This window comes from Mandrillus leucophaeus, unplaced genomic scaffold (assembly GCF_000951045.1).
Source record: "Mandrillus leucophaeus isolate KB7577 unplaced genomic scaffold, Mleu.le_1.0 Scaffold209, whole genome shotgun sequence".
NCBI lineage: Eukaryota > Metazoa > Chordata > Mammalia > Primates > Cercopithecidae > Mandrillus > Mandrillus leucophaeus.
The window spans coordinates 3,655,329-3,667,709 of record NW_012102132.1 but is presented as its reverse complement, the minus strand read 5'-3'; the positions used below and the strand labels follow the sequence as shown (position 1 = coordinate 3,667,709).

Genomic DNA, 12,381 nt, shown 5'->3' with positions numbered 1-12,381 from the left:
GAAAACAGAAGATATGAAAGGGTGAGTTCTAATGAAAATGGGAAACTACAGATAAACATAAAAATGAGTATTAAAAATTTTAAGCTTTTCCTAGAAATAGAAGGCAGAACACTCTTGGAGAGGAAAAATCTGTGCAGGCATGTGATTGATGTTGTCTGGCTCAGCCTGGCCCTCCAGCACACTTGTTAAAAGCTTTCCTCATGGTTATGACTTCCCAGCACAAACCCCACAGCTGCTTCACATCCTCCCCTCCTGTGGGGCCTTCCTAACTACTTTTGGAGATAGAGGCATCTTTCCTGTGCCTCTGATCTCTTCCTTTGCAGTAAACACTGAGCCCCCAGCCCTGCTGTGCTTGGCTCCACACATCCAGCTTCTCATTAGAATCTTAACACTGCCCTTTCAAACTGATTTGGTAGACTCTGCAGGTACTACATCACCTATCACTGCCCCATTTCATTGACTCTAAGGGAGTCATCTGTAGAAGTTAGCAGTCAGCCTGCAGATGGTAGGACAAAGGCAGGACCAGCACCATATTTTCTGACTCCAGATCCTATAGGCTTTTCATCACTACCACTTACAAACACAGAGTGCTTCCTTTAAAAAAACAAACAAGTAAAACCTTCTCTTGACCCCACTATTTCTTTGCTACTGCCAGATTCTTCTAATATGATCGTGCTCAAACCCAGCATGGCATAATGGAAGGACTGCTGACTTTGGAATTGGGCAGGCCAGGGTTCATAAACCTACCCTTACGATAGCTGTGTGATCTTGAACACATTTCTAAGTCTCAGTTTCTCCATCCATAAAATACCTACCTCACAGGGTAGTTGGGACATCAAGTGACAGTGACTGTATTAAGTACTTAGCCCAATGAGAGGTGTGATCATTTTAATTGATTATTGCATAATTGTCTCCCGCATACTGACTTCAACCCTGACTCCTCCCCAAAAGTTGATCTTGCCCAGAATTCTCATGACCTTTTCTGGCTGAATCTTACGGTCTTTTCTCAGCTTTCAGCCTTCTCCAGCTACTTACAGCTTAATTTCCTCTATTCTCTTGATTTTCTTAATATTATTGATTCTTCCTTTCCTTGTGGCTTCTCTTTTGTCAAATTTTCTGACTTCTTTTTCTCATTCTACCCTTATGTAAGTCAGTCTTCTAAGGTTCCATCTACGATCATTGCTCTGTGGGCAAGACTAAGTTGAATTAATAAATCAGAAAGGAGATAATGTTATCTATTTTGCTTTGTGCAGTACATCCTTAGCCTTGGTTCTTCCTTACCTATCTCCCTTCTACTTTCTAATATAAAAATGTCACATTGGATTTTAGTCATCAGCAAACAGGTAAAGCCCCAGCGCTATTAGCACTGGATGGCTTTCATTATTCTATTCCATGTAGACATGGCAAGCGATTTCCATGCCCAAACTGTTTTATATGATGATGATGATGATGATGATGATGATATTAACAACTTTGTTTTCCAAATAGTATTATAGAGCTTACACAGTAGTCTTACATACATTATTTGGATTTGTTCTTCAAAGTAACATTGTGAGGTAGGTAAAGTTTGGAATTATCCAACACTTTTTTTTTTTTGAGACAGAGTTTCACTCTTGCTGCCCAGGCTGGAGTGCAGTGACACGATCTTGGCTCACTGCAACGTCTGCCTCCCGGGTTCAAGTGATTCTCCTGCCTCAGCCTCCCAAGTAGCAGGGATTACAGGCACCTGCCACCATGCCTGGCTAATATTTTGCACTTTTAGTAGAGATGGGATTTTGCCATGTTGGCCAGGCTGGTCTCAAACTCCTGACCTGAAGTGATCTATCTGTCTCGGCCTCCCAAAGTGCTGGGATTACAGGTGCGAGCCACCACACCTGACCCCAGCACATTTTTAAATGATATTTTAAAAATTCTGACTTTGACTCTAGGAGTAGTGCCTTTTCTGTTTAAACCATACTATTTTTGTTCCCTATTCCATATAACTTCCCTGATAGGTCTATAAATGTTAGATTTTAGGCTAAAGAATAGACAACATATTTTTATTTAGGGAAAACTAAGAAAAAGAGGTAAAAATCAAAACAGTAAATTGAGTTATTAGTTTATTAGCAGATCAAGGAAGAGTTACAAATTTGGAGGCTGAGATTTGATTAAAAGAGTTGAGGAAAGTATTTATTTGTGTATTTATTTTGCTTTGGGGAAAGTATTTATATTAAGAAATGTATACTTTTTTATTAAGAGCTCACTCTATACTGCATATAGATTTAAGCTTGCAAAAAAATATGAAAAGCTATATTGTCAAAGACTTTAAAGGGTAAAAAGTTAAGCTAAGTTTAAATGGGGGATTTCATCTCTCTAGTTAGAGAAGTATCCATGTTACCATAGATCACATCCATTCATTCATCATTCACTCTAATTGTCTTTTGTTCCTACCTAATGAAGTATGCTGTATGTTTATTTTACAGATCTAAAGCGGGAAGCCAGTATCTGTCATATGCTGAAACATCCACACATTGTAGAGTTATTGGAGACATATAGCTCAGATGGAATGCTTTACATGGTTTTCGAATTGTGAGTGTGTATTTTAATTCTTAAAGGGTAAAACTTTAAGCAATGTTGGTGTTGGATAATGCTAACACTTTTCTCTTGAAGTTTAACAGTAGTTGTGAACTTCTCTGTTCAGAAAGACCTAAAGTCACAAGACAAAAGGATTATGTCATCATAAGGTTTACAGTGGCAAAGGAAGCAAAAGCTGGGCATATTCAGTTACTCTCATGCTTTCAGCATGCTTCAGAGAAGAGACTCCAAAAGGAAATCGAGTTCAGAGGGATAGGACCGCAAAATATAAACTTCTGACCAGTAGAAGTCTTAGTGAAGAAGAGTAGGATGAAAGTGGAGGCATCCATGTAGCAAGACTCTTGGCAACTAAAAACAAGTAATGACAGACTTAGTTTCCTCTTTTGATATAATCACCGTATGGCATATAAGGACGATTTTATAGATCACAGTGTATCTTGATTTCAGTAAGTCACTTGATATGTTTGTCACAGACTTTTTGTTGGTAAGATAGAGAATTGTGAGCTAAGGATAGTACAAGTGGATCATCCAGCTCTGGTCGGATGATTGTGTCCAAGGAGATTGTATAATGCTTTATAGGACAGCATCCTGCAGGGTTTTATCCTTGATCCCACTCTGTTCAAAATGTAATCAGGCCAGGAGTGGTGACTCATGCCTGTAATCTCAGTGCTTTGAGAGTCTGAAGCAGGGAGGATTGCTTGAGGCCAGGAGTTCGAGACCAGCCTGGGAAACATACCAAAATCTCTCTATTTTTTTCTTTTTTTAAAAAAAAAGTTGTGATCAGTGACTTTGATTAGGAAAAAAAAAACGGAAGATACTAAATATTCAAAAGATACCAAGGTCAGAGGGTATATTCATTACCTATTGCTTCATAACAAATGCCCCAAAACATTATGGCTTAAAACAACATACATTTATTATCTCAGTCTCTGTGCATCAGGCATGTGTGTTCCAACTTAGCAGGGTCCTCTGGCTCTGGGTCTCTCACAAGGTGATAATAAAGCTGTTGGCCAGAGCTGAAGTCATTTTGACACTCCACCACAATGTGGATCTGCTTCCAAGCTCACTCACATGATTATTGGCAGTCTTGCCTTCCTCACAGGCTACTGGACTGAGGGCCACAATTCCGTAAGAGCTGTTGGCCCAAGCCTCCCTTGGTTCCTTATCCGTTGGGCCTCTCTATAGAGCAGCTTACAGCACGGCAGCTGGCTTCATCAGAGCAAGCAAGAGGATAAGTGAGAGTATGAGCAAGACAGAAGTCACAGTCTCGTAACCTAATCTCCAGAATTACACACCATCACTTTTGCAGTTAGAAATGAGTCACTAAATCCAGCCCATACACAAGGGGGATGGGATTATACCAGGGCCTGAATATCAGGAGGCGAGGATCACTGGGAGGCATTTCACAAGTTGCTCCCTACAAAGGACTAGCTAACGCATTGACTGTCTACATCAAAATTCAAAAATATTTTTACAAGTTTGTAGCAAAGGAGCTGAAACAAAAAAGGTGAAATTTAAGACCAGTTAATGTTAACTCCTTCATTCAAACATGAATAAGTGCAAGATCAGTGTGAATTTAGTTGTGATTATGTGAAAAAAGATGTAAACATTTTAGTTGTTTGCAACAGCTTAAAAAGCCCTGAATGGAAGGTTAGGCTACATTAATTAGGAATATATAGTATTCAGAACAAAGCCATACTCCCCCGATTCACCCTGGACCATTCATAGTAAGCAGGACACTGGAATGTCTGCAGAATAGGATAACCAGAATGGAAAGGAGCCTGGAAATTGTGTCATAGAGACACAGCCTTCAAAATCTTTTCTGGCAAACCTGCTAAAAGAATTTTGAGGCCAGGCGTGATGGCTCATGCCTATAATCCCAGCACCTTGGGAGAGCAAGGCAGGTGGATTGCTTGAGCTCAGGAGTTCAAGACCAGCCTGGGCAACATGGCCAAACCCTGTCTCTACAAAAAATACAAAAACTAGGTGGGTGTGGTGGCACACACCTGTAGTCCCAGTTACTTGGGAGACTGAGGTTGGAGAATCACCTGAGCCTGGGAAGTCAAGGCTTTAGTGAGCCATGATTGCACCACTGTACTCTAGTCTGGGCAACAGAATAAGACCCTGCCTCAAAACAACAACAACAACAACAAAAAAGAATTTTGAAAAACGTATGTATCCCTTCACGTATTTTTTAGGTTGATATATAAAAACTTTCATTGTGAGAATATAATTCTCAGTATCTTGAATATTCTTTTAAATATGTTTTGTTTGTTTTTTTTTAAACAGAGTCTCACTCTGTCACCCAGGCTGGAGTGCATTGGCGCAATCTAAGCTCACTGCAACCTCCACCTCCTGGGTTCAAGTGATTCTCCTGCCTCAGCCTCCTGAATAGCTGGGACTACAGGCATGCGCCACCATGCCCAGCTAATTTTTGTATTATTTAGTAGAGATGGGGTTTCACAAGTTGGCCAGGCTGGTCTCAAACTCCTGACCTCGTGATCTGCCATACTTGGCCTCCCAAAGTGCTGGGATTACAGGCGGGAGCCACTGCGCCCAGCCTTAAGTATATTTTCTACACAACTGTAGAATTGCCTGTTTATCTCATTCACTGTATGGAAAATGTCTGCTATGTGACCTACATGACAGTGCTAGTCCTTATTGTCAAATCAGTCAGCCAAATCAGACTCATTTTCTGTCAGGGAAAAAAAAATCTGACTTCATTTTTCAAATAAAATTAAAGTGTTAAATGAACATCCCTGTGACACTCATCTTAGTATTGATTATGAATTCTAAAACAGCTCACCATGAATATATTGTCTAGTTCGAGTAAGGTGGCACCTCCCTTTTTTTCTCAAACTCTCTTTGTTTTGCTTTCAAGGGTCTCTCCCTCCCTCAGGGGCTGTACATTTCCCAGCCATCTCTTTGAAGTTAGGCTTTTTGGGATGGAGGAGTAGTTTGCCTTTTGGATGGGTAACTGGAGATGTGGAGATGGGTGATTGTAGATGTGGAGATGTAAAAGAAAAACAAGCAGACCACAGACTTGTTTACAGACAGACAAAATTATGAAAAATGAAGATATGGAAATTGATTGCCTTAAAAATATCCTACTTCATGTGGCTCCTGGAAGGACTTTGGGTATTCCCAGAGATACCCAAATCCCAGGTTGAAGACCACTGGCGTGGAAGAACTTTTGAAAAGACTGGGAGGCTTTAGTTATCCACGAATGTATTCATTTTATTATTCTGCTAGAAGAGTCCCCAAAGCAGAAGCCCATAGATAGAACATAATCAATGTCCACAGTTATTTGAAAGATTGTCATATATAAAACTATATGCTTATTCAAGTGTAGCATCAGAGGCAGTAACTAGAATCAACAAGTGGCGGACGTCACCTCTAACTAAAGAAGACCTTTTTGATGATTAGACTTACTCCATGAATGAAACAGGCTGTCTCACAGACTATGCAGTTTCTCACTAGAAGCACTCAAGTTGAAGCTGGATCCTTCCAAGGGGACTGAAGATAAGGTTTTAATTTTGGACTAGAGCTGGCTTCTAACATCCCTTCTAATTTTAAGATATTATAATTCTTTTTTTTTTTTTTTTTTTTTTGAGACAGAGTCTTGCTCTGTTGTCCAGGCTAGCGTGCAGTGGCACAATCTTGGCTCACTGCAACCTCCGTCTCCCAGCTTCACGCGATTCTCCTCCCTCAGGCACACATCGCCATGCCTGGCTAATTTTTGTATTTTTAGTAGAGACAGGGTTTCACCATGTTGGCCAGACTGGTCTCGAACTCCTGACCTTAGGTGATCTGCTTGCCTCGGCCTCCCAAAGTGCTGGGATTACAGGTGTGAGCCACTGTGCCTGGCCAAGATATTATAATTCTTTTAAAATTACTTTTGTGGTTTAATTTTATTCTTTATTCAAGAAATCTATTTCTGTCTATATGTATATTTTCTGAGAAAACTAAAAGCAAGTTGGGTTTGTTTTTTGTTGTTGTTTTTGTTTTTAACCGTCTCACTCTGTCGCCCAGGCTGGAGTGCAGTGGCGCCATCTCGGCTCACTTCAGCCTCCACCTCCCAAGTTCAAGCGATTCTTTGCCTCAGCTTCCCATGTAGCTGGGTCTACAGGCGCATGCCACGACGCCTGGCTAATTTTTGTATTTTTTGAAGAGACAGGGTTTCATCATGTTGTCCAAGCTGGTCTCACACCCCTGGCCTCAGGTGATCCACCCTCCTCAGCCTCCCAAAGTTCTGGGATTACAGGTGTGAGCCACCATGCCCAGCCTCCTAAAAAGCAAGTTTTATATACTATATAAAGTAATGATCACAGAAAGCAAATTTTAAAAATTCACCTAAATTTCACCATGTATGCTAATTGTATCAAAGGGGACTTAGTGACAATGTAGTAGAAAAAGGATCTTTGGTTTCATAAAACCTGGGTTAGCATCCCAGCTCTGTCAGTTTTACTAATTATGTGAGGTTGGCCAAGTCTTGCAAGTTCCCTGAGCCTCAGTTTGCCTGCCTTCAGAATCTTCCTAAGATTATGAGAACTAGATGAGAAACTGTATGTGACTTCCCTTTGTAAATGGTGAAGTGCTTTATAACTGTAAAGTATTATTTCCAGTAGCTTTAACAGGATAGTTTTAGTCCCTCATTGTTGAAGTAGTCTGTATGGGATTTTATGTGACTAATTTTGTATGACTTAGTTGTGATGGAAATAATTAATGGTTGGCTGTATATCGAGATGAGACCTGCTTAAATTGAATATTTTCCAGTGACCTGATCCTGGTGTTAACCCAAATCACTAGAACATGGCCTTATGTTTTCTTTTCTTTTCTTTTCTTTTTTTTTATTTTTTAACAGTGTAATTGTGGAAAATTTCAAATGAAAAGAGAGAATAGTATAATAAACCCCAGCATACTGGTCACCAAGCTTCAATAGTTATCAAAACGTTTTTCCTTTCCTATTCTGTTCTTCCTGATGTCTTTTTCTCCCCTGGAGATTTCTAAAGCACTATCATTTCACCTATAAATCCTCTCGTTTGTATTTCTAACAGATAATGATTTTTTAAATGACCATATTATTACTATACCTAACAAAATCAACAATAATTCCATAATATCACGTCATGATCAGTTGATACTCAATTTTCCCTGATTGAACATGAATTTTAACTGACAGATTTCTAAATTTAGAATTGTTTTATTAGCTCTAGGGACCTGGACGTAGATTATAAATTCAGTTAAAATAACTTAGTTATTTCTCAAAAGGCCCAGAAACAAAATAGAAATAGAAAATTGTTCTTTTGTATCATTGTTTTGTAAATTCACCTCAACAATTGACCGTACCTAGTTTTTTGCATCCTCCTTATCTCCTGGGTTTCAAACAAACCAAAAATATAAATTACTGTAAGATTTAAAGTCATGTGGATCAAAAAGCAAAGCCAATGCACTTGTGTATAGTTCCACCTACTGGCTAGGTGAGAGATTGCTTCTATAGCTTCAGTGTAGACTAAGCTACTCCAATTACTTCCATGTTTCTGGCAATAGATGTAATTGCCCCTGGTATTTAGGGGCTCATTGCTCAGGTTATGGGTTATCTGGATCCTTTTTACAGTTTTTGTAACATGACACCCATACAGTGTAGACAATGAAAGTCAAAAAATAAAATAAAATTAGGTCAGTTAGTTTTGTTGTTTGTTGGCTACTTAGAAACTGCGTTTATCATTTTGGTGGAGAAAAGGCTAGACAAAACAATATATTTGGATTATCAGTGAGTTTCTTAATGTGGTGTCCATATCTGTCTTTGCCACAGACTATGTATAACCAACACTCCTTTTTTTCTTCCTAAACTGAAGTCACGAAATTATATGGCCCAAGAATGTTGTTTATCATGTTAGAAAATGTCTAGTTGATGGCTGGGCTCAGTAGCTTACGCCTATAATCCCAGCAGTTTGGGAGGCCGAGGCAGGAGGATCTCTTGAGCTCAGGGATTTGAGACCAGCCTGGGCAATATAGTGAGACCTCGTCTTTACAAAAAAATTTTAAAAATTAGCCAAGCATGGTGGCACACACCTGTAGTCCCAGCTACTTGGGAGGCTGAGGTGGGAGAATTACTTGAGCCAGGGAGGCAGAAGCTGCAGTGAACCAGAATCTTGCCAGTGTATTCCAGTGTGGGCAATAAAGTGAGACCCTGTCTCAAAAATAATAAGCCAGACTTGGTGGCTTGCACCTGTAATTCCAGCACTTTGGGAGGCTGAGGCGGGCAGATCACTTGAGGTCAGGAGCTTGAGACCAGCCACCCCGTCTCTACTAAAAATACAAAAATTAGCCAGGTGTGGTGGCACACACCTGTAATCCCAGCTACTTGGAAGACTGAGGCAGGAGAATCGCTTGAACCCAGAAGACAGAGGTTGCAGTGAGCCAACATAATGCCACTGCACTCCAGCCTGGGTGACAGAGCAAGAGTCTGTCTCTAAAAATAATAATAATAATAATAATAATAGTTCATATCTACTTAATCACAAATGGTTTATAAGTTTAAAGCATGCTTAAGTACAGAGACTCACAAAACCAGAATTTTAGATATGGAAAAGATTAGATTAGTAAATTTCAAATTTTAGATTAGAAAATCCGGTATAAAACTTGTTAAACAAACAGGTACCCAGGTCCCACCCCTAGACATTCACTTTTGCAGATATGAGTTCTGATGGGGCAGGTCAAGAGATGATTGACCTTTAAAATAGGGGAATACAAGGTAAAGGCTATATCGTCATTGTCCCAACACACACAGTAGTTTGGTAGGCATTTGCATATGTTTGCACATCCTTTACTTTGGGATTACACTTAAATTTGAACCTGTCTGTAGCAATTTGCTGAAATGTATTTTAAATACAGATTCAGTTTTGAAGACAGGCTGAGTTGGGTTATCCCCACAAATTAAATATTTATTTCTAAGAAACACATTTGGGCTTGTCTTTAGTAGTGTCTAGTACTTGAGTTAAGCTGTAAATCCTAAATTGGCTGGCCAAGGAATTTTAATTACCTTATTACAGAGTGATTACATATACCACAGGGAGACTTTTACAGTAATTAAATATGGATTTAAAACACATCTGACATGAAAACAATAGTTTGTATCTTTTAAAATAATATTAGCAGTTTGTTTTTGTAGCTCACAAAGGCGATAAACTGAAGCTCTTTTTTAATTTAATTTTATTTTATTTTGTTTTATTTTTGGTCTAGTATTTATGCCTAGGGAAAGGAGCATTTGTGAAATTTATTTATACTGATAGAGTGGAACTGATTACTACTTACCAGCAAACTTGCTGCTTAAGGGAAAATATGTTTGTCTCATACCAAGCAATAAATATCTGTACTGTAACATTTTAATCTATTTGAAGATTTGTACATATTTTCATAGCTAGTCTTATATAATAATCTATTTTGATTTTTTCTTTTTATGTGTAATGATATAAATTGCTATTTGTTCTTTCAGCAAAGTAAACATTTCTTTTGACTCACAGTATCAAAATGTTTAGTTGATTTTAGTTTTACAAACTATGTGTCAGGGATCCCCAAGACTACTCCCAGGCTTGATGATTCACTAAGAAAACTCAGAGGACTCAGCATATAGTCATATTCACAGCTATGGTTTATTATAGCTAAAGGATATAAAGAGAAATCAGCAAAAGGAAAAGATACATTAGTTGAAGTCCAGGGGAAACCAGGCACAAGCTTTCAAGGGTCCTCTCCCAGCAATGAGTTGTGACAACACGTGTGAAATGGTGCCAACCAGGGAAGCTTATTAGAGACTCAGTGCCCTGGGTTTTTATTGGGGGCTGGTCACATAGGCATCTTCCACTTGGCACTTAACCAAATTCCAGACTCCCAGAAAGAAAGCAGGTGTTCAGCATAAATCATATTGTTAGCACAAACAATTTAGACACAGTGAGTCACTCTTTTCAGTTAGGAATGTAGAGGACCCTCCTGAAATCCAAGTTCCCGGATACGCCTCTCAAGGGCCAACCTTAGTAGGCCTTTCAAGCCTTTCACGAGATAGTAGTTTAGGCCTGCTATGTTAACTCTTCTGCACAAACTAAAATAGAGATAAATAGAAGAAGCGTTTTAAAAGAGTTGATATAAACTCCTGGATCTGCAAACAAAATATAATTGCCTGTAAAGATAATGACAGGGTTTGGCATTTTGGGTTTGTTTTTTTTTTTTCATTTTAACTGTAAATACAGTATCATTTTTACATCTGTTAAAAAATTTTAGGTGGTCAGATATTTGTATAAAACAAATCCTGGATTGGGATGTTACAGTGTAGAACAGATTTTAAGCTTTGAATGTTATATTAGAAGATAGACTGTATTCAGATGCTACTGTCTTAGAAATACATTTGAAATTGTCACTCTGATAACTTTTCGTCTATGAAAACTAATCTTCAAGCCACTAAAATAATTTTGAATAAATTTGGGTACATATAAAATATGAAGAAAATTCAGTTAATTTTCTGTTATTTAGAAGAAGTATAGTTTGTTCATTTAAAAATAAAAATATTGGCTGGGCATGGTGGCTCACGCCTGTCATCCGAGCACTTTGGGAGGCCAGGGTGGGCGGATCACTTGAGGTCAGAAGTTCGAGACCAGCCTGGTCAACATGGTGAAACCCCATCTCTACTAAAAATATAAAAATTAGCGGGCACCTGTAATCCCAGCTACTCGGGAGGCTGAGGCAGGAGAATCACTTGAACCTGGGAGGCGGAGGTTGCAGTGAGCCGAGATCACACTCCTGCACTCCAGCCTGGTTGATAGAATGAGACTCAGTCTCAAAAAAAAAAAAAAAAAAAAAAAATTCTTATTGTACAACCTTTGCCATATACATAACTTGTAAAAATTTAGAAATTACAGAAAATTTTGACAAAAAGTAAATAATGTCATAATTTTGTTATAAAAATTGTGACAAAAATAAATGTCATTCACAAACATTTTGGACCATTTCCTTTTATTGGAAGCATTTTCCTATACCATTAAATATTTTTTGGATACATATTTTAATGAGTTCATTAAGACATCTAAATGTGTGTATGTGCCATGTTTAATTTAATAATTTCCCTATAGTTGAACATTAACATTGTTTTTCCCTATTAGAAATAATGTTATAATTAATATCTTGTACATAATTACTTGTTCATGCCCCTTGATTGCTTTGTTTCCTCAGAATACATTTCTGAAAGTAGAATAACTGGGTAAAAGAGTATATGAATATATACAAATACATACATCATACTTAGATTTAACCTTTTTCTCAATACAATGCATCACATTTTGAAAAATACATTCACATAAATATACAACTTAAAGAATTATTGTAGAAGTGAACAACCATGTAACTACAACCCAAGTCAAGAGATTTTAAAACTGCCAGTTCCTCAACAGCCCCTGAATTCCCCTTTCTCATCATAATCCCCTTCTTCTCTCAGAAATAACTAATCTGTACTTCACTTCTGTGCTTTTATGTCCCTAGCATCAAAATAGGAATTCTCAAATAATAAAGTTCAGTGTTGTCTGCTAAAATCTTTTTTTTTTTGAGACGGTATCTTGCTGTGTCATCTAGGCTGGAGTGCAATGCTGTATCAGCTCACTACAACCTCCACCCCCTGGGTTCAAGCAATTCTCGTGCCTCAGCCTCCCGACTAGCTGGGACTACAGGCACGCACCACCACGCCCGGCTGATTTTTGTATTTTTAGTAGAGACAGGGTTTCACCATGTTGGCTAGGCTGGTCTCAAACTCCTGACCTCAAG

General features: G+C 38.5%; 1 protein-coding gene across 4 annotated transcripts in view; it reads left to right on the top strand.

Annotated features, from left to right (window-relative positions):
- CASK (calcium/calmodulin-dependent serine protein kinase (MAGUK family)) overlaps positions 1-12,381 on the top strand; it is a 405,996-nt gene that overhangs the window by 132,228 nt on the left and 261,387 nt on the right. For all 4 annotated transcript variants that reach the window (XM_011980193.1, XM_011980192.1, XM_011980191.1 and 1 more), the window contains exon 3: positions 2,463-2,568. In XM_011980193.1, the coding sequence (XP_011835583.1) occupies positions 2,463-2,568 (106 nt within the window). The remainder of the gene's footprint in view (positions 1-2,462; positions 2,569-12,381) is intronic.